Below are 23,792 nucleotides of genomic sequence, written 5' to 3'. Positions count from 1 at the left end.
CAACTCAAGAAACTGGTCTGTAGTGACGTTGTAAAATCTAAAAAGGTAAACATCTGTTTTGGTGCGATGAATCACACTGCACCAGCTAGAACGCTTCTGCGCTTGTCGTGTCTCCAGAATACGTCATCACTACAATATGTTAGCACCCACTGAGATGGTATTTTGGTTTCACTTCTCACAGTGGGAGGAGATGGAGGCGCGTTGTCGATATTTATATACAGTCAGTGGTTTGTGTGCATTTATTTATGTCATGGTTTTGCTACAAGTGTTGGGCAAAAGCAGCAGATCAGTGAGAAGATAGCCTACTGTAGTGTAGCCTGCTCTTCAAGGTATTTTCACCAGCCTCAGAAACTTTTGGGACTTTGGAGAAATTGTTCTGAAACTTTAGCGATCAAGTCACTTTCCTTGCAGAGCAGCAGTAAAGCTTTGAGGTTAATGAGGTCAACCCTTGTGCAGAGTCTAACCTGGGTTCCACTCCAGCCCTCGGTCCTTTAGGGTCATCCCTCATCTCTCTATGTCTCCTGTCTCATCTAATAAAGGCCAACACCAAATTAAAGATCTACTTTGAAAGAAATTAAACTTGAATATTACTGTAGTCATTGTGTGGGTAGTGTATTTCAAGAGCAGGGTTTTTTTTTTAAATATAAGGCAACAGAGTTACATCATCAGTAAACACAGAAATTTGTTAATTATCTACTTTTTTCAATTTGTCAGACACTGTATGCATAAATCATTATCATGTTTATATTACAATTATGTTACTGTTAGCATGCTAATGACAACATCAGTCTCTAAAGTAACTCAACCACTAGGTCCAAGATGCTTGGTGAGTTAAAACTCCTGTTTAGCAGGTGGGCTGCAAATATTTTCAGTTTACAAGACACCTGCAGTGATCCAACTGCAGCACAATCAATAAGCAGCTCCTCATCAAGAGATGTGGGGCGTGCATTTTTTCACAACATACAGGGCTGTCATTGATAATTCAAATCTCCAGAAACACTGCAGGATCAGTCAGAATCTAATGTTGATAAATAAATTAAATATCACATTCACCCATTCACACCACATTCATCAACTGATGGCAGATGATGGTAAAGCAGGGGACCATCAGTGTTAATTAATCTTATTCACACACATATACACACTGCTGACTATGTCACCAGGAGCAAGTTAGGGTTCAGTGTCTTGCACACAAGCGGCAACCTCCGGTCTCAAACTATGTAGCTCATGCGGAAGTGTTAGAAACTTCAGTTCAACTAGAATCCGCTTGAGGCTGGCTGCAGAAACACCGGAAACCACATAGACACCAATTCAAAAAAGACGATCTTTGCAGCATTAATAAACATGTTTACAGCCTGGTTCAAAAAACAGCTTGGGTCTACGTAGCTAATTTCCCTATCGGCACACACTGTACGGGGGTGAATTTTTTCTAATGTGACGGTTCAGAAGATATTAAGATTACAAGTTTTTGCCCAAATAAGGACATGACTGACTTGACTCCCGGTCGGGAACACATAGCTGTTGGCTAGGAGGCTCAAACACGTAACTCAAACTTTACGTCACACTATGTCTGGTTGAGTTCTGCATTACCAATATGGCTGTCGCCGTCAATCGGCTTCAAAACAGCGCTCAGGAACAGATGACGTCACGGATACTACGTCCATTATTTATACAGTCTATGCTTGCACATCAAATTTTTTCTGGTGGCCAATCAGATTTCAAGGGAAGCCTTTGCCACCCCTCTGGTTACACCCCTTTGTATGGTATCCCTTTTCACCTCAAGATAAGCCAATACGTATATGTATGTAAAATGTGAAATAACAATAGTAATAATTAAGTCTTACTTTCCAAAATCAGTAGATGAAAGACCTGCACATATTAAACGTTCAAACTCCTGCAGGAATTATCTTAATGCTAAAACAAAGAAAGCACACATTTCTATATTGTTTTTTATGATCATAAAGCCAACAGAGCTGCCTGCCTGCCAGAAATCAAACATCAAACTCAGATATAAATGCACATGAAGCTAAAAAAAATACTGTCTGCTTCTTCAAATAGAAAAAGTGCTTGGAATTTTAACTTTTAATGTGAACATGTCCATCACCGCTTCCCAGACAGAGAACAAAAGACAGACCTGACGTGAAACCTAAATTATAAAACAAAATGTGAGTTTGTCTAAGGAAAAGATTGTTTCATAAATTTGAGTCTGAATAGGATGAGTAAACAAAGGGCTTCTACATCTGATTACACAACATTGAGTAAGCCAAAACAACACAGTTTAAAAGTGCAAAACATCCATAAATAGCACTGAGTATAACCACAAAGAGACATGTGATGATCAGGTGTGTTTACAGTCTGACAGTGATGGTAAACAGCAGTGGGGTGACTGTTTTACACTCAAAACCTCATCTGTTTTTCACATGATTTAGCAGCAGTGAGACGTCAAGTGATTCCCAGTATTTCAGAGCTGTTGGACATCCAGTATGGCTGACTCACACAACCTGACAGGCCTGTAATGGTGTCACGGATCCACAGAGCTTTTTCATTGTTGTTATCTTTTCCCTTCTCCCCTGTTGTTGCTCTGATCTAGAGGTTTAATTTTCACCCTGAAAGCACAGCCTTGTCATGTGACCCAGCTTCTCTGGCCTCCCACAGCTCTGTATTTATACTGCAACTTGTCAGGGTTGAATTCAAATTTTCACCAATTAAGCTAACCAACCTCCCTCTCTCCTTTTCTCAAAAATAAAAAAATCCAATCAGAGTCCCAGCTGAAGCGTGACAACCACATTCTGACTCCTTGACTTTAAGGCGGAGGATAAATTTGCCTTTTTAAGTCCCCATTTAAAATGATCAAGTATGTTTTCTCAAAGCAGAGCAGCCAGACTCTTCATGAGAATTAACTGTTTCCTCTATTTTATGTAGCAGCAACATCACTGGGAAAACCAGCAACGTTCAAATCAGCGTAAATGATTTCAGAAGCCAGTGGGACGTTGATCAAAGGCTGCATTATGACCACTGACACATCTAAAGTTTATTTGCCAGTTAGTCTGCTCCCTCTCTCTGTATCATCCTCCAGTGTGGCTGAACAGCAAACCTCTCACTAAATATCAAGACCTTTCATTTAAATTTATTCACAGATAAAATCCTGAGGCATTTAGGTCAGTTGTTTTTCAATCATTAACCAGCAAAGGTCACAAAACTTGCTTAGAATTATGGAACATTGATAACTGTAAGGCAATTATTGTATGTATCTGATTAGAAAAATTGATTAGACACACAAGAAAATGAATTTAAATTATTCAGCCAAACTTGAATTAATTGGTTACACAAAAGTAACATTTTTAAAACAGCTTTAACCAGTTTCAATGCAACTCTCTAACCAGATAACTCAAATTAAAAACATTTGCATATCATTCAATTTTCTTTCTAAACGTCTAACATTTTTCCTTGTGCATGATAACAGCTTTGTTGGGCTGATTGTGGGGGGTTAAGCTAACATGATTAAACTGCAAAAACTCAAATCTTATTGAGTGTATCTGTCTCATTACTCATCAGAATATCTCATTACACTCAATATGAGCCACATTGACCTGACAAGCCCAGATATAAATCTTATTTCAAGCTGCTTCATGCCTAAAGTAAGGACCTGATTGTAATGACAAAAAAATGGCTGCCAATACAAGAAACCTTTTTTTTTAAAAGGTTTTTGAAAGAAGGTGTGATATTTACCTCAACATACTTAGTGAGAATATCTTGTGTGCTTCATTGGCAGCCATTTATTTCTCATTGCAGTCAATTGTCTTATCTGGGGCTGTTAGAGACAAATACTCAGTTTTTGCTGTGTAATCATGTTAGCTTAACGGCCACAATCAGCTCAACAAAGAAGCTAGCATGCACTGAAAAAATGAAATAAAAAGCCATCTGATTAAGAACTTTCAGTTTAACTTATCTTATGAGAGTTGCATTAAACTGACTGAAGACGACAATTAAAGCTCCTGTGAGGAGTTTTAGGCAGGAAAATAAAGACACAAATTGATACCGATCCCTTTGTATGACCTGCCAAAGAAATACTTAACAAGATTGATTCATCTATGTTGTTATTTTCTTTGCCTGTCATCCCGTCAATGGGGTGGTGTCAGAATGAGGAGATATACAACATGCTTATGAAACAGTTTTTTTAAAATGCCAAAGATGTATTGTGAGTTGCACCTAAGACATTTCAAAAGAAGAAGGATGAGATTTTTATATGTACAGGAAAGGATCAATCGTATCGTCCCATTACTTCCACGGCAGGTGTCAAAACTGACACAGCCCAATTTTTTCTCACAGGAACTTGAAGTGAAAAAAGACATTATCAGACAAATACACTCAGTATGATTCTTTCAGTGTAAGCGAACATGCCTATAATGATACTTCTAACATAATGAGCTGTATTGGCATTTACCATGCTAACTGTCTCAGTTTGGCATATACACTCAGATTGAAAGGTTAGATAAGCAGTGTATAGTGGATACTTTTTTTTAATGATATTTGTTGAAATTCGAATCACATCTCAACAGAAATCAGGGAACTAAAACCACACACAAAAATGCAACAACTAAAAGTAGAAATACATAAGAAAAAAATATTTTTATAGACTGGATCAAAGGTTTGGTTTCTTGTCCCCTTTCAAACCTGCCAAAACTCTGCCTGCACACTAGTGTATGGGTTTAGTCCCCCACAAGCTAAAATGTAGGAGCTGGTTGTACATGAATGGCAGAGAAAGGTTGTTTGATACTGTTAGGGAGGACAAAGCTGCACTTAGCTCTTCCCCCAAACACTCTCCTATAAACTTGTCCTGCACATTAAGTGAGGCAGAGTACATTCGGGAGTTTAGAGGGGAGTGCCTTCAACAGCTTTCTGGTTGGATACCTTCAAAATCTTGTTTACTCTACCTGTTATGTTATTCCAAAGCTGCCTACACCCTCTGTAAGACGAACATACATTTACACAAAATAAACCAGTTGAGTTCAGTTAAGATGGCCGTACCTGTAACACCACTGAGACACCTGCTGGATTACACAGGGTCGGGGTCAGCACGCTCAACATTTTGAACATAAACCCTCCAAAACACCCTGTTGGCATCATATAAGCCTTGTTCTTACCTCTGTACACAATGCAGCGGCATATTGCTGCAAGGAGCCGCGGTCCTTTTGTTAATACTGAAAGGATTTACCTGTAATCCTGCTGACTGGAGGAAGAAACACTGAGCCAAAAGAATTGAGGGGCAGCAGCAGCTGCAGTGACAAGAGCGGGGAATTGGACTGGTGGCTCGACAGAACTTATAATAGCGCCATAAAGATAAAACATGTTATAGTGCTGTAGAGCTATATATCAAGTCACTTCAGGCCGCTGTTAGCTGCATACCCACCAGCAAACAAAAATCCCTGAGATGAAGGTGCACCCCAACTGTGAATTATGTGAGGCACTCCATAGCTGCTGTGCTATCTCTATCACTTTGTTACAGCATATATCCAAAGCTATACAGAGCAAAGTACACTGTATGGCTTGTTTATTACTTGGCCCAATAAGTAATGGTACTGCGCCCTATATTTGTTGTCATTCTTCCATATTTAGATGGCATTTGAGTGCAGAAAAGCAGAGTCTCTGGAGAACATTGTCATAAACATACAATAAAATATGGAAGTCTTGGCCTAGTTTGGGATGAATCCAGATGCAGGCAGATGTGTTGTGTGTGTAATTTATTCCGAACAGAATTTAATCTTTGGTTTGTTTGTGTGTGCAATTGTAGAATTAATTCACCCTGATGTGTTTTTTTATATTAATCCATTTTAACACAACAGAAAATAAAGGTCTTTTATCTTTTAAAGGCTGTCTGTCGAAAATAAGAAAACAACTTTCATCTGGAAACACAAATCTTAAAATGTCACAATTTGGTGTCAGCAGCTTAGATGAGAAACTGCTGAGTGCAAATCCAATCACTTCTTCATGCTGACAAAATATTGGTGCATTAACTAGGAAAAAAAACAACTGAGTGTTGAGATAAGAATCCATTACTTGTGGAGCATTAAACATGTTATTCAATCTGCTTCTATAGCATATTTACATGGCGGAGAAGATGATAGCAGAGTTAAAGGTATTGTAATGCATCAGCACATTAGATGATTCATAATTATGATTTACTGTGAGCCACAAAAGCAGCCAGTCGTTTGGTTTGAAAATATGGGAGGCTATAAATTCAAAACACCCTCCATTTGTGGTGATGACAGTAGTCTGTTTATGTCACATAAACGTGACAATTAGGATCATCACTTTGCTTTTGGTAAATAAGCGAATTAACAGGATTAAAGTGTTTCATGTTTTTAGTTGCTATGGTGCATATTTGTGCCTTTTTTGTTTCTTTTGGGGGATTAAAGTCATTTTTCATTTCCATGTTTTAAAAGCCTGAAGATTACAGAGACATTATTGCAAAGATGTGGTCTCTTAAGAGTATTACAAAAAACATTACAAAAACCAAACCCAACAACCTCTTTTATTCCCAAACATTAAAAAGCCGTGTTTTTCAGGCTCTTCTTGTTTTTTTATCCATCTCATCTTTCCATCCCTCGATTCATTTCTCTCGTCACTTTACCCATCATGTTCTGCGTCATCCTCTCCCCTTCCACACGTCCAATCAGTAAAATCTAAAATACGATCCATGGACATGTAAGATAAGCTGTGGGCCACTGTTATCTGTCTTTTCTATCAGTAAAGTGGATTTTCCTGATACTGCAGCAGCCCCTTCGGTCATCCAAAATCCAGTTTTCCAGATTTCCCAATCCTGTCCCTCTGTGGAGGCCCTAATGGGGTGATGGGATTCAGAGGTCTTGCTTGAAGCCGCTTTCTGTCACTCTCTCTCTCTTTCTGTTTTTTATGTAAATCGATCCAGTCTTGGGTTCCAGTATTAGATTGGGGGCTGTCGTGTGCACTGTGCTCTGCCTGAGGCGGCTGGCTGTCTAGCTAACACATTACCCCACATCCCTACTCCACTCCCCCTGCTGATAGCTGAAATGTAGACTGCAGCCTTATAGATTGTCCCCATATGGGTTAATGTTTGCAATGTGATCATCGCGCATGGACAGACAAACACACAGGGCCTCCGCAGCAGAAACATCCACACACACACAAACACAAAGAGCAGCTACATTCTTTTTATGCTTTTTACATTTTCTAATAGAGAAAGAAAAAAATCTGAGATGTCTGTCTGCTATTCTTTCTGCAATTCTTTTTAGCACCTGCTTAATCCAAAGAACCGTGGCTCAGAATGCTCCATTAATCCCTCTGCACCACTTCAATCTCACACCACATCTATGTTGTTTTTAAAGAGCTGACCCAAATACTCCAGTGTGTCTGATAGACTCACTGCTCAAGCTCCTGGGATTCAAAAGTCATCCATTCTTTAGTACTACTCAGCCTCACAGAGACACACACACTAACACATGTGCTCACACTTAAACCTTACAAATATTTACAGCAGCCTGAAGAGTGGGCAACTTAACCTTACATTTAGAACAAACTTTTTAATGTCACACTGAAACTGAAACTGAAAATTTAAGTCAAATTTAAAATAATGGGAAAAGGGTGCTTATAATGACATTTTCAATTTTTGTAATAAAGCCATTGTTATGCAGTCGAACCCCCCCCTGAAGTCAAACCAATGCGTTTATAAACAAAAAATCAGTTTGAGGAAAAACTTACAGCATGAGCCCAACAAACTGCACAGAAATATTTATTTTACACTCTGTCCTGTCAGGGTTATAAATGCAGAAACAAATGAAGTCTATCTGGATAGAACCAGGGAAAATTCTTCCAGGGCCCCCAAATAAAAACTCTAATACAAATGTATTATTCTACTTCAAAGAGCACTGAACTAAAAGAGAAGTTTTCATAATCTTGTTTTTTCTTCTCGTAACCTTCACACTTCATAGCCTCAAAAATTACATTTCTCTCTGTGTGTTGTTGTCAAGCGTCACTTTCTGCTGCTGCCAAAATATAAATTACATTCAGCCTGGCTCGATGTCAGACATTCATTTTCCCATGTTTTATGCCATTCTACTGTACAAATATTGTTTTGTGTATTTGTCACCATCTTCTATACTTGTCAGTTTTCTTCTTCCTATTGCTCTAGTTTTAAAATTGTTTTAAGGCTTTATTATGAGAGTGGTGTGGTCTTCACTCATAGTGGAAGTAGGTGATGCTCATGAACATCAGGCATAAGGGTCTGTTTGTGTGGGTACAAAAGATGTGAAATCATATATGTGTAAATCCTATAAAGACATGCCAGCTTCTTCTGACATCATCACTTTTTAGTGGCACACTTTCTAAAGCCAAAAAGATAAGATGGGAGAGGATTTCCAAAGCTGTTTGCACATCAAACAAGCTCCTCTGAAGAGGCGCACTGGCAGCTTCAAAACGTCCAAATAGGTTTGATACTTAGACCGGAGGCTCAAATCAAATCTAGCATTATGATAAATAAATAAAATCATAAAATAAAAACAGCCAAATAAAAATCCTGACATGTAAGGGAAGGTCTGCTGCTCTGCCACATTGGTGTAGGATATAGTGAAACAACACTGACTAGCTGGCAAACAAACTCTGGACGTGTCTGTATGTTGTAGCTATGTTTACTTGGACCACTAATAACTTGGAAAATACTCTCACCAGAATCAACATGCTACATGCTGACACCTAATCAGAAGACATATAAATCAACATGTAAACACTTGATCCTATTGTTTCTTCCTGGTTGGGGTAAAACTTCTTTCTGTGTATCTCTGCTCCACGTGACAGGATGAGTTTCAGTTTCAGTTTCACTGAAACGGAGAGGAACTCGGGATGTGCACATTTCAAATGAATGATTCAACGTCATCATCCTTGCTAGTCCACTGAAAGGTTAAATGAATTATTGATCTTGCATTACAGTTGACCCGATATGTCTGTGATATATTGTGTCTAGGCTGTAGCATAGCCACCCACTACTAGCCAGGGTGTAGCTTTGGTACTGCTATCATGCTCTACTACCTAGATGTAAACAAGCACAGATGACAGATGGCATCTCATAGCGGGGCGGGGTTTTTCAATATCTTGATATAGAAAACTCAGATAAAGTGGCATATAACCTTCATCCAAATGTGAAGCCAGCACAGGTATGTGGAAGTCCAGGACCAATCGCTGGTGGTGCTAGCTATGCTAACTTTAGCCACAAATGGCTAACCAATTTGGTATTGGTTTGAGCCATCACAACTCTAAAGACCCACAAACAGATGACATAAATAATACCCTCATGTGAAATATTTATATTTATAAGTGTGCAATAATATTCATTCATGTAAATGCAATACCAGAAACTGTGCAATATCTTAGACCAAATACCTCTTCTCCTCTTCTCTATTTTCTACCTGTTTTCATTTTATTGTATTTATAACATGCACCTTCAGGAGCAGAACTTCTAATTTCATTGTACACCTGACAATGACAAATAAAGGCTATTCTTTTCTATTCTGCTATTGTTTACCTGCAGACTCTGTGTTTCTGAGTTTGACCGTGTTAAATAAATTGTGCTTGATTCTGACTGTTTTCTGAGTGTTCCATTACCTTTAGACACGTTGGTTTTGAGGAATTGAGTTTTCAGTTTAACTGACTAGGAAAATAGATGCTTCAAATCATCCCTAAAAGAAACATTTTGGGAACTGTCAAAACTGTAGTCATGATTTTTTGGTCTTGAGACTTTAAAAGGACTCAGGATTGTTGAACGTCTCAAAGGCCCAAAAAATAAAATAAAAAACATAGACATCCAAAGTCAGACACCAGAGGGCAGGGAAATTAAACCTCTGGTACTCAGCGAGGAGGAGAACGGAGGAGCTATATGGAGTTGTGAAGCAAAGGGCATTTTTCGGTAACTTTATTTGTAACACATTATGTCCGATGACTCAGTGAGAGCAGTGTTTATTAACAACAGGAATAAGTAGAGAGAGGATGGTGTCGTCTTCTATTTTTGGCACATAATACCGGCGGGACAACTCTGGAAAAGTCAAAATGTTTTAATTCTGATTGAATGTTTGACTAATTCATGAGCACGGCTTTATCAGATCACTTTACTTAGCGGCCATGTCAACAGTGAATTTGGAATCTTTAATCACAGGGATTTTAATCAAGTTGTAGAAAAATTGCTCATGTGACCATAACCAGAGTTCATAGGGCCGCCGCCTCTGATCAATCCTGCTGGCTTTGAAAAATAACTAATACCATTTTTTAACAGACGGAAGACAGAAGTAGCAATTTTTTTTCAATTTATTTTGCTGATCAGCCACAGAAGAGTACTGGCTTTGAGTTTTCTGGTGTTTTTTCAAAGGATGAATCATTATACCTGAAAATGTGTGAAATGTCAACAAAGCTTGTCAACAAAATTTCAATATTTTTGGAATGAAGAAGAACACAATAAGGGTTGCAAATATCTTTTTTGCAAAGTCAATTCCCAGCAGAGTTGTCATTTATGCGGTTAAGTAGCTGTCTAACTTACACTCCTGGGAATCCTGTAATCTGCATGAGAGCCGACCGGCTCTGGCAGATCACCTCGGATTTGTGAGAAAATCGATACTACAGCCTGACTATGTCTGCTGCTGTGTGGGCCTTAACTGTTTGACTAATGGCTCAGGCTATTGAAGACCACAATGTGCTCAAGTTGTCACTGTGTGCATTTTGCCAGTTTCCAAATCTCTCCAGTCAATTATGTACTTCCTGTTATGACATCTCTCTCTTAATAAGTAACAACAACAAGTCGTGATGCCAATCAAGTTCTGAGGACATCTCACGCAGACTCTCACAGTACATTTGTGGTGACTAATAGTAAATTGGTTGTCACATCATCTGTGTTCTTCTGTGGATTCTCTCTCCATTTATACAACTACACAGAGAAGAAATGATTTATGTGGGAGTTTTTATGAAGATTTATAGTGCCCCTGCTTTTGAAGAAGATTGCTCTGAGATAAAACATGTTGTTCTTTCTTGGTAATGAAAAGTATCTTCAGCTCTGTCTGGCTAATGCAGCCCTCTGCTGGCATCTCCTAATGGAGTTATAGAGCCTTTCAAAATCTCCTAAATAATTTAGAAGTGGGAATATTCTCAAGACTTCATATGTATGCACAAGGTTTTGTTCCAATTGTAGGATTAGATTTGTCAATTTCACAGTAGCTTTTTCTAAGAACAAACATTCATTCTGTTTTAAACATTCAACACAGGAAACACTAAAGTTTAGTCAAATAAGTATCATCTTGGATTACTGTTATTATTCAGCATTATGGTTTTTGGCTGTGTAGTTATCTTTGTGTCTTGTTGAATCTCAATCAATAGCAGAATGATGTGAGAAGCTGTGTTGATGGGAATCCTCACAAATCTATCCATGGCTTCACATCTCCCAAATGATCTGATTATTAGCTGTGGAAACAAAACAATCTTGTTATTGAGTGCAATATTTCTTTGCGGCTCCTTCTTAGATAAGATAATTATAGCAAGCTCTTGGATTCTAATATTGCTTTGATTGAAAAATCTGAAAGTCTAGTGTGAAGCTGAGCTCAGAACACTTGACCCTAAACACTTTGTTTGTCTCACCTCTTGTGATCATTTGTGCATGAGTGATGACTGTATTTTGCCTTTCTCTTTCAGGGTGGAGGTCACAGGATCCCAGCTCAACCCAACAGTTTAAGGACAAACAAGAGACCTGGAAAAGAGAGACAGCCCTTATGTTCACCATAATGGCACCTTTAGGCATAACCAGACTGCGGGGTCAACTCTTCCTGCTGTGTCTTTGCCTGACACTGTGTGCTGGCATGCTTCAGTTTGCAGCAGCCACCATACAAGGGTACATTGGAGAAAGGGACATGATATGCCCATCTGTATGCAGATGTGATGAGGACTTTATCTACTGTAATGACCGTGGCCTGAGCTCCATCCCATCACTGCCGCCTTCTGCATCCGTCCTCTACCTACAAAACAACCACATCAACAACCCGGGTTTGCCCACCTCCTTGGAGCACCATCTTGCCGTCCGTGTGGTCTACCTCTATGACAATGAACTGGATGAATTCCCCTTGCACCTGCCGCCATCTGTACGTGAACTGCATTTACAAGACAACAACATACGCACTATTCCTCGTAGTGCTCTAGCTCGGATGCCCTTGCTGGAGAAGCTCCACCTGGATGATAACTCTATCTCCACTGTCAGTATTGAGGACCAGGCCTTTGCTGACAACCCACGATTGCGCCTACTTTTCCTTTCACGCAACCACCTGTCTAGTATCCCCTCAGGACTGCCTGCCTCTCTGGAGGAACTACGTCTGGATGATAACCGAATCTCCACTATCCCCACCCATGCCTTTCGAGGTCTTGCCTCACTTAGATGTCTTGTCTTGGATGGGAACCTTTTGGCGAACCAGCGCATAGCAGATGACACATTCTCCCGCCTTGCTAACTTGACAGAATTGTCTCTGGTACGTAACTCCCTACAAACCCCACCTGTCAATCTGCCCAGCGCTCATCTGCAGCGCCTGTCTCTTCAAGAAAATGCCCTGACTCATATGCCTCGTGGTTCTTTGGATAGTATGCACAGGCTGCAGAGGTTGGATCTGTCCGGAAACAACCTCACCACCCTGCCAAGGGGACTGTTCAAAGATCTGGACAGCCTGGGTCAGCTGCTGGTGAGGGGTAATCCCTGGCACTGTGGGTGCAACCTGCGATGGTTGTATGACTGGCTGCATGCCCGTGGTAACTCCATTACTGTCAGAGGGCTCACCTGTCATGGCCCCGACAAGGTGCGAGACATGGCCTTGGTAGACCTTTCCAGCGAGATGGAGGAATGTGAGGTGGTGAGGACAGCAGGGACAAGAGACAAAGTGGGTGGAGCTGGAGTTGATAGTGCTACCACTCAAACTCCTCCACAAGGCTCCCTCTTCACCCTCCGCTCAAAGCGACCCGGTCTGGGCCTTCCTGACTCTGGCTTGGACTACACTCTCAGCAGCAGTGGTGTGGGGAAGAGTCTGGCACTCAATGTGAAGCCTCTTTCTCACAACAGTGTTCGTGTTACCTGGAGCGTGGCCCAGCCTAGCTCTTCTTTCAGGCTGAGCTGGCTACGACTAGGCACTGGTAATGCCATGGGATCAATCACTGAGACTCTGGTTCGTGGAGACCGTCGTGAATACCTACTCACTTCGTTGCAACCTCGCTCCAGCTACATCATCTGCATGGTACCCCTCGCTGCCAGTTCAGAAGGCAAAGGGGCAATTCCTGGAGATGCTGACTCTGATGAAGCTCTGGTCTGTGCAAAAGCTGAAACGTCAGACCTCAGCCCGCTGGAGGACGAGGAGAATGAAAGCTCACAACAGGTGACTACGCTGCCCCTGGCAGGGATTATTGGCGGGGCTTCGGCCATTGTGTCCTTGGCTCTTATTTTTGGCGTCTTCTGTTGGTACGGACACAGGACTGGGCATTTGTGCCCCCGTGACCACTACACTCGCAGCAACTCCAGAAAAAACAAGACCTATGATGATTACATTGAGTCAGGCACAAAGAAGGACACTACCATCTTGGAGATCCGTGGTCCGGGGTTCCAGATGACACCTATGGCAGCTTGTCAACCAATGCAGCCTAAACCCCTCCGAGAGGATTACATCATTCATACTATATACCCCTCCAATGGCACTGGCCTGTACAAAGGCGTCAACCATGTTTCTGATGCTGGACATGGCTCCAACCGTGGCTATAGAGAAGGAGGAATCCCAGATATAGACTATTGTTACACATGATGTACTGTGCCAGATCCTGTTCACAGTGTTATTGGTAAACTGTATAGATGCACAATTTCCCTTCGCATGGACACTTCTGAAGCACCCCTCTGTGCCTTCTTCTTCTTCTAGTCTCCCATTCCAAATTACCTGCTGTTCACTGCACTGAGAGAACTGTTTGTGATTAACTGGATCTGAAACCTTTTGGGAACAGTTCACCACAGGAAGCAGCAGCCCGTGCCCCCAGGTGTAAATGCACAGCTGACTGTTTCTTCACCATCTTAGTAATGGCCTGTGCGTGTTTTCTTTTCTGCTCTTTCCCTGTGACACGTAAGAAAAGAATGTATACACCGTGGAAAGGTCAGACTTAGCGTTGGTGGAGGCAGAGTTTCTCCCTCACATACAGAGGCCACAGCAGTCAATTCAAAACGGTTTAAGAAATGATTAGAAATCGACATTCTTGGTACTCCTTCCTGCTCACCAGTCAAACACAGTATGATGTATTATCAACTCATTGTTCCAAATGCCTCAATATATTGATGTGCCCTACCAGCTATCCAAGCAAAGGGCTTTGTAAAGCTGTGAATTGTTCTATTTCAAACAACCCAATAACCATGTGTCTTAAAGTAGGCTTGATATTACCTTATTCAGTAGTTGGCAGGCTGAAGATCTTATCAGGGCTGCTCGGCCTTGGTTATACCTCTCAAGATCATTCACCTGAGATCAGTATTGTAGTGCTGCATTGGATGAGTTGCAGCACAAGCGTGTAGATAATTTACTTTGATACCGACTGAGCTGTGTTTGAAAAATGCTTTGCTATTTTTATCAGTGGTTTGTTTAGTAATCAAATCCTGCACAGCTCTCTTTATTTATTTATTTTCCTCCGTATGTGATGGTCTTTTGTCCCTGCTTAAATTGCTTTTTTCATTCTCGCCCTCATGTTTGTCAGTACTGATGAAACCCAAGCTTTGATGAAGACAGTGGATTCGTTTCATCCTAATAACTTAATCAGAGAACAGAAGAAAATATCCTGATGGCTGTCTCCAGGTTCATGTTTTCTTAAATTCAGCTGTGAATAATTGAGTGAGACTGTTTATGAAATATAATTTGAGAATAAGACCCCATCCAAAGACTAGCATGTCACTTTACTAAGACAATAGACAGCGACAAATGTCCCTCTTCTCTCATTTGTTGCCTGTGTGCTTAGCCTGTGACTTGAGTTGCTTTCAAATTGTTTCCCCCACATTCATAAAGCAGAAACAGAGTTCACAGAGATTCCTGGACAAAATACCCAAAAGACTCTTGTGAGTGAACTCCAAATGAGGGCAAGAACTGTGAGTAAAACTGAGGAGACTCAAACCGCAACACTGTTGACCTGCACTGTGGAGCAGCGGCCAAGCTGCGGGTGGGTGGAAGGACTGATGGGGGAGTTTGGGGGATGGGGTGACTACTCAGTGAGGTGAGTTCATTGATGTTTGTTTTAGCAGTGGTAAAAGGCCTCCACTCATTCCACCTCTTTTATTACGGAGCAGCACTCAAAATGTAAATGTATTAGCACTTAGCAGGGAGCAGGGATAAATGTTATGACAGGCACGGGGAGACAGAGGGTAAGGAAACATCTCCAGGCACGGGGAAAGATGCAGAATTGATGGCTCTGGCGCAGTGGTGTTCACCCATGCATAAATCTGTTTGTCATACTCAGTTTCTTCCCTTGGGTTTAATATCGTCCATCAGTTGTTTACCACTGTGTTGCTTCCAAAGGGGAAACCAACTGTGCTTCCTTGACTGTTCTGTCCGCTGGAGTTTTAAACTGGTGTCAGATGATATGTCAGTGGAATGTATATTTTATCTTGCATCCTAAATCACTGGCTCAAACACGACAACATCAAACTGGCCTGGCTAATTATGTTATGGAGAATGTTGATATAGTGTAATTACTATTTTGCTGTGGGTCTATTCCAAAAACATACTTCCCCATCATTTGTACAAATAAAATCATGGCCACAGCCACATGAATATTTTTTCTGGTGAAATTATAGAAATTAATGGTGCCATAACTTTGCGTAAAAAAAATGATGTGAACCTGAAATATGTGTGGAATTTGCTTTATGAATTCATCTTCAGAGGGGATCAATAAAAAGTTTTATAATCTTGTTATTACTGCAACCTGTCATTTCATCTCATGCCTGAGGGGGCTGTTTTTATCACTGAGGTAACGGCGGAGGGAAATAACTCCCACCTACTCATATTCCTCACTCCCAAGAAGCCAGCTTTCATGCACACATCAGACCTACATATTGTTTCTTATTGTGAAGGGCCTTTGCTGGGATGGGATTAAATTATGTCAATTGCAGCCTGAGGCCAGACACTCACAACCAGCTGCGATTATGAGATGGAGTGCTGAAGTGCAACTTACTGACTTTATGTTGACCTGCAGCCTGGGACCCTGGGAAGCTGAAGCATCGAAGCTACGACGATACAATTTCATCAAAACACTTCAGATAAAATCAGCCCAACTGGGTTTAAATATCAGTTCAGCTGAGGAAGTGTGTCTCTGAATCTGCTTGATATTTCTCTGTTACCTCTGAAATTCATTCCCACCACAGACACTGCCACTAGCTTATTAAGTGAAGGAGAACAAAGTAGTTCAGACGCATTTCAAATCAGTACGAATAAGTTAATGAAAAAACTGAGTGATTTAAGGGTAACTTGCTGTAATGAAAGGCTGGAAAAAGAGTTCATTTCTCTTTTTTTCTGGCTGAAAGTTTCACCTCATTGGTCAGAAATGTGATCCCTTGTGCCTTTAAAGCCACCCAGCAGTGCTGTTACAGTGTTTTGAGACACCTGGGAGTAGACCTACATTATAACATCACTGCAGCAAGGGAAGAAGTAAAACCAGTTGTCAGCTTGAGCAGGATTTTTTTAATATTTAAAAGTTACGGCAAAGTTTCCAATTGTGAGATAATCGTGTGTTAGAGTAATTCCCGGACAATATCGTAGGCTACCTATTTAAATAGTCACACAAGAATTCAACAAGATCAACATGGTATTTGCTCAAATTGTGACATTACCAGTTGGTGAATCTTTTTAAAAAGGGGGAAAAAAGAGAAACACAACTTTGTTGCATGGCAACAGTTATGGATGCTTCCAGAATACTGGGTTCATGGATGCTGGGAGGGGCAGCTTTAAGAGAAAGAAGCTGAAATGAAGCAAGTTAGAGGCTGAAATGGGGGGTTAAAAAGACAGAAATCTGAGATAGGTTAAGAACTTTTTGAATAGTAAATCATGAAAAGCTATTACAAAGCTATCAGCGGGACAACATAGAACCTATGAAATGAGCATAATAACCTCTATTTAAAAAGCCTTTTGAAGCTCCCATGCACACCCGCCAAGAAGATCATCTCAGGTAAACCTCTGCAGATCTCAAAGGCCTTCCGAAAGGCACTCGCTATGTTATAGTGCCAATGCTAGCTGCTTCATGCACCCTTGTTACAATGTTACAATGTCATTTAGCAGAGGCTTTTATCCAAAGCGAGGTACAGGAGAACAAGAACAACACAAGCAAAGATCTAGACAAGAGGAAACAAGATCAGTAAGAGTAACAAAGTGCTTCAAGTCCATTTGGATGCAGGTACTGCCAAGCAGTGTAAAGGCAATGCACAAAAGTAAATAAGGATATATATATATTTTTTTTGTGCCTCCATTTTTCTTGTCGGCTTGTTTTTCTCTCTGATAAGAAGGATCGCATAACCTCACCTATAGGTCAGAATTTGCAGGCTTGTTAATAAGTTATTGGAATAATGAAGAATTAGATATTCACTTTATCATCTAATAACCTATCAGATTGTGAAATAAGTTTCATTCCTAATTCAAACACAGTAAAGACATGTAAGTTTGCCAGTTTGTACCTTCTGTGTCATGAGAAAATGATATAAAAAAATCACAAATGTCATGGATTACAAAATATTGGATGGCTCACACTGCAGGATGAGTCATCACCATTTTATCAAATTTTCCTGGAAAAAATAATTAGCAAAAACCATGAAGGGTAAAAAGCCATTTTTCACTATTTCTTAGATACTCGGGTATAGATAAGATAAGATAGGATATTCCTTTATGGGTGATGAGGGCAAGAATTATGTGAGAAAAAATTAACATTGCACTGTTGTACTAAACAGGCTATATCTGTCAATCAAAACGCCATTTTGAAAAGTCTTACTACTATCATAAACCAAGTTTGCCAGTTTAAGACTGTGTCTAACTTTTTGGGCAGAACACAATTTTGTCTGGGCAAAATTTCAATCTCTCACTAATGTGTCCTAGAAAATGGATTCACCACCCACTAATATGTTCTGTAAATGGTCCTGTCACTATTTATCCTCTGCTATTGTGCATGACAAAGGAGGGAATGTGGCAGTTTCATTAGTGCAAGCTGTAGACACAGAAATAGAAGATCACATTTAACTCCTTTGCTGTAAACAGTGAAAATTAATTGAGCAGAAATTTCACGATACATTGGCAGCCTTTGTAAACCCACAGTGATGTTTTGTTTAGCTGTGTCAGAGGGAAGCTTTTACCTCTCATCTGTAGTCTGAACAGTTAAATCATGGACTGAAAAGACACTAAGAAAAAAGACTGACTAATTTGAGGCCGGAAATGTTTGAACTCCAGAAGCCGTCAACCTCTCTTTGTTCCTTGTTTCATTTCATTTTTCTTTTTTAAGTCAGGAAGTGATTGCTGTCACATATTTGAATTGCATACAGCAGGAACATGGTGCCATTTCTTGCCCGTGGGAGTGTGGTGGGTCTGTGAGAGATTTAATGAGTATCACCGCGGATCAACAATGTAACTGCTGTTGCAAAGCATTGTGAACAGTTTGTGATGGCGGAGAAATTCCCCACGCAAAACAACAGAAGTTAATTGGATTATCCCCTTCTCAACATGCCAAAGCTGTGAGTCAACCCCACAAAAGTTAATTAATTTCAAGGATGGTAAAAATAAAGGTTCATACATCTTTAATATGTTTGTACATACCTCTCAGACGCTGAGTGAAAACCAAGAGGGAGTACCTTTTTCAGGTCCTTATTTTACCTCATCTGTACGTCCTGTTTTTTTAGACTGGTATGGTTGTGCAGCAAAATTGTGTGAAAGAACAAGCACATAAAATGCATTTAAAATCAATCACCTCCTTCATGATTAATTTGGTCTGCTTCTGAGAGTAAGAATAGCAATTACAAATCAAAGTCAGTTTACAGGTCTGAAGGAGAACTGATGTATTTCTGAATATAGTATAAAGTCCTCTGTGCAGTGTGCCATACATGTCACGAGAATCATAGACTGAATTAAAGCAGACGACAAGACAGGTTTAGAGAAACTGGCTGCATTGTAGGTGATAAAGCCAGTCTCCTCCATTTTGACACGGGCCAAAATGGAAGATTAAGGTACAAGTTCTGTCATAGCAGTTTTTTTTATCATGCTGATTTGTGTGCACATTTTTTTCCCAGTGATTTCATTTTGATTAGATGATATTAAAAAGAGGGGATGTGATGTTATGATTGACAACTCTGTTTTGCAGGCTCCTACAGAGTTCTTCATCAAATTATAGAAGTAGAAAGTAGAGGAGGAACAAAAAGAAAAAAAGTAATCAACATCCAAAACCCGCTAATGCCCTCTTCAAATAAACAAATCTGTTGAGCTGTGCCAAACTGAGGGATCTTTACAGTTTTAATATTTCAGTCAGAATGCTTTGGTTCGTAGTAAGTCAATACTTTGGCTCTAAAATATATCACTAGTGCAACATATCAGAACCAATTTCAGCTGTATTTTGGCTTCATTAGTTTTACAGTGGGAGAAGATGGAGGCAAGTTGTCCACATCTTTATACAGTCAATATTTGATATCATCTGGGGCTGAAAAATACAAGTTTAAAGCAAATATTGAGGCTTGGTATTTCCCAGCATTCATGTTCAGATGGTTTATTCAAGACATCTAATTCAATTTAAAAAAAAAATGAACACTACTAAACAGATGTGTTGTATTTGATAGTGCAAAACTGTACCTGTAATCTACCTTTCCAGCAACAATTTTTACCACCTGTTATCACATTTGGTATTATAAATAAGCCAAAAAATGTTTAAGCAAGATGTAAGATTACACAACATATTTCATTACTTTTACCTAGGTTGACCTAGTATCATACCCTGTATCATCTAGTCCGTGACTGAGGTACCAACATGTTCTCTAACTTTCCAAGTTGTTGTGTTGAATAATATCTGAATTCTCCCCGATGAAAGCCCATTTTTTATTTACATCAACATCATGGGGATAAAGTGTCAGGGGTTTGATTGGCATAGTGGATAATGCAAGTTTTCACATAAAAGAAGAACATGATGAATGAAATGACAATATATCTGCTTTGGTTGCATACATTTGAATATCATATTTTAAGAAATGCAACTCTCAAGTCATAAAACATGCATGACTGACCTGAACCTCAAAATTGTCTCGCTAAAAGAGACCAATTTATTGTGGAAACTTCTGGAGAATCAAAAAGTTTTCAGACTGCAGAATCATGCTGGAGATGAAAACACTTTCCTTAGAAATCAGTCAACTTTTGTGGTCTACAATCAGTGTGGAGAGGAGGAATATTTAACCGGGATTGCACCATGGCTGAGAGAGAGCCAGCTTTTGTCTGAAGAAAAGCTTGTTCTGGCCTTGTGGTCACTGAGAAAGGCTTCGGTGCCAGCAGTGCATATGTCTCTGCTGGGTTTGGACAGGACACTTCCCCTCTCAAGCACCTTTTGTGCTCACTGAGATAAAAGAGTATCCTATTGTCATGGTCAGCCAGATCACAACTCAAATAACTCTGACCTGAAGGTTGGGCTGTAACCTATTTCTTGCCTCACTTCGGCACGATTTAAGACCATTCTCCGTAAATCTTTTTCTGCTGTGGGAAAAAGGAAGGGGGGAGATAAATATGTGAAATACAATATTGGAAATGAGACAAAAAAAAGGAGGGAGGGGGGATCACAGAGAAAAAGATTGCAGGGATGTTGGCAATGGGAGTCCCAGCAGAGCCTAGCAGCAGATGGGTTTGCTTGGTTTCTAATGAAGATGGTTTAATAATGTTTTTCCAAGATTTCTACAGTTAAAGGTTGATAAGCTGGCAGCCTGATCAGCTTGGATAAGCCTGATATAATACTGCATTGATTTTGGCAGGAACGCCTTGTCTGAGCCCCTAAGATCCTGAACTGACTTCAATGAATACACTCACAACAAAATTAATGAAAGTTTTTTACATGTAACCGTCTCAGTGGCTCCCTGCAGATTTGGACACATTTTCATCTCCAACTCAGTATTGGGTTCATATTTTTGACAACAGACCAATCAGAGACCTAAAAGAAGACGCTGCAACTCATTACTAAAGATAATACCTCATCTTTGGCTCTGCTGTAATCACCAAATCTAATCTTAGGACTCAAGGCCCTGTGATATAAATAGAGAAAACAAACCATGCTCCCAAATACCCTCTTTATCTGGAGAGGAGATCACACACACACACAAAGAATAGCAAAAAAACAAAGATGGAAAACCTGAATGTGATTGAGCAGGACTGTGTTGCTGGATGGAATAATGCAGCAGTCCTGACAAAGCTGAGAAGCCTGAGTTTTTTTTCTCTTGGACTACAGCATTTTTCACGACACTGACCGAACAATGTTGGCCTTGGGATGTGCAAATAATGATACAAAACTGAGGACTGGAAGCCAGACATAATTCCTGTCCCCAAGAGATGAAGCTGAGCCTGTTCACTGTAGCTCACTAGTTTGAATGTACAGTATATTGGAATTACAGTGTGCACTCTTTTCCCTGTCCCTGCTTCAATTTTGGTCAGATTGCTAACTGTGGTGTGCTGGGGAAACAGATAAACTACGGGTGAGCACAGATGGATGGACATGAAAACAGTTTAGCTTTTCGTTCTTAAGGTCTTGCAGTGTATATTTTTTCCTCTTTTGCTCATTGATTTTTCCTTTGACATCCAGGATTTCTTGTCTCAGACATTTTATTAGTGCACAGTGATCCTGCAGTAATGCTACACCAGGCTTTTCCTGTAATTTCTGTCTGCTTCGAGCTACCAGAAACACTCGGTGCATGGCAAACTCTGAAAAATAAGTTATCTCCAGCCTGCATTATTTGAACCTGCTGTATTGTTTTCTCGCTCTGCTTCGGTTTCCACCTACATTCGTCTTTAAATTAGTCAATGTAACAAGGAAATAATGGAGACAGATTGTTTGTGTAGGTGTGAGACATTTCCTTTTGGAGTGGATTAAAGCAGAGTATTACCAAAGACAAATTTGTTGCAGCACAAATCTACTGTAGGTAGTCTGACATCTGTATGAAGTGCTCGATTTATTCTGAAGTGGTTGTAATCACCGTGATGTGGCTCAAATTACCAAGGTGGTGCTCCAGACTGGAATAAAATTACATTTTGTGAAGCAATTGAGCTTCTCTGTTTTTTCAATTAGATCAAGGGGGAACTTACAAATTCAGTTGTTCTGGATGGATTCAGATAATAAATACATTTTACAGGATCACTTAATAAAACTAATACCCTTAAGAAAGGCTTATGTGTACGCTAGAGGGATTTGTGCAACTTGGCCATCCTTTGTCTCAGTGGGTGGTGTGTGTGTGTGTGTGTGTGTGTGTGTGTGTGTGTGTGTGTGTGTGTGTGTGTGTGTGTGTGTGTGTGTGTCCATCTTTGCTCTGGCTGTCTGGCTGTCTGGTTAAGAAACAATGAAGAGCACAAATAGGGGATGCTGCCGGCATTTGCTCCTAATTAATCTGTCAAGATTTCTTGGAAACTGTTATATTGTCACATCCTCCCACAGAAAAACCACCACGATTGTTTTTCAGTTTTAATCAAGCAAGGGTTTTGAAAATTGCACTATCTGATTTTCTTTCAAGAGAAAAAAGTCAGCCTACTTGACTATTATCAGGAGATTGTGTTTTTTTCCTTTTTTCCCTTCATGTTTGATTTGTGTGTTTTTATGAATGATTGTCTCTGAAACATCGCATGGTTCCTTTGTTCCTCACAGATGGGAAAATAAGTATTGAGTAGAAAGGATGCCTCGTTACTGTGTGATTACAGATACGCTGTGGGTCAGAGGAAAAATATTATTTGGGGTCTTTCACAGTATGAGTTTTTTCAGAGCACCACTTCAATTATACCAACTGTATACTTTGAAGTCCTGTACTGAAGTTTAACTGTGCTAATATTCAATGTGCATCAACCCAAAACTTGTTACAGTGATTAATATCTTTCTTCCAGCAGTTTTTGTTTAGAGTTACCAAAAAGATTGTATACAAAGCTAAACTCTGAGCTATCGTCAAAGCTCCTGTGATGAGTTTTTAAGAAGTTATGAAATAAACTGAATTTAACAGCAATGCCTTTTTATGGCCTTTTAAAGCAAACCAGACCATTAACAAAATGATCCAATTTCTAGATAGATGGCAATTTCAAGCACGATGAAGGAAACCCTTTCTACTGTGAATACTCATAATGAGTGATGCATGTAAAAGTTAAGGTTGTCAATAAACATGACTTACAAATGTAGCTCTAGCAAAAGTTCAGACAGGAAGACTATAAAGCAATCACAGCAGTTGTTTAACTCTCCTCTCCCTCGTTCAATAGCTCACCCGCTCCAGCTACATGCTCCAGAGCTGTTATTGGTTAATCAGCGGCAGCTGTCATCCAATAGCTCAGTGGCATGCCCTTATTGTCAGCCTATCAACTTTCTGCTATCTCTCTAAATGTGTCTCTCTCTCCAGCTAGTTCCTTCTTGCATTGATGGTGCGCACCCCTCCACCTTCCCATCTCCACCTGGTCTCCGCAAGTCTTCAATTCCTGGAATTCATCAACCGCCGCCACCAGTGTCTGGACTCTAGGGGGATTTCTCCTGCTGCCAAATTCATACATCCTACG

General features: G+C 40.1%; 1 protein-coding gene across 1 annotated transcript; it reads left to right on the top strand.

The window, feature by feature from the left end:
• The first annotated feature begins 11,777 nt into the window (after positions 1–11,777).
• On the top strand, positions 11,778–13,852 carry flrt1a (fibronectin leucine rich transmembrane protein 1a). Its single transcript, XM_034683063.1, has one exon. The coding sequence runs from the start codon at positions 11,778–11,780 to the stop codon at positions 13,833–13,835; it is 2,058 nt and encodes a 685-aa protein (XP_034538954.1). The 3' UTR covers positions 13,836–13,852.
• Positions 13,853–23,792: the final 9,940 nt, after the last annotated feature.

The sequence above is a fragment of the Notolabrus celidotus genome, chromosome 5, assembly GCF_009762535.1.
Source record: "Notolabrus celidotus isolate fNotCel1 chromosome 5, fNotCel1.pri, whole genome shotgun sequence".
Taxonomy (NCBI): Eukaryota; Metazoa; Chordata; class Actinopteri; order Labriformes; family Labridae; genus Notolabrus; species Notolabrus celidotus.
Note: the sequence above shows the minus strand (reverse complement) of the source record. Positions and strands in the feature narration are given on the sequence as shown.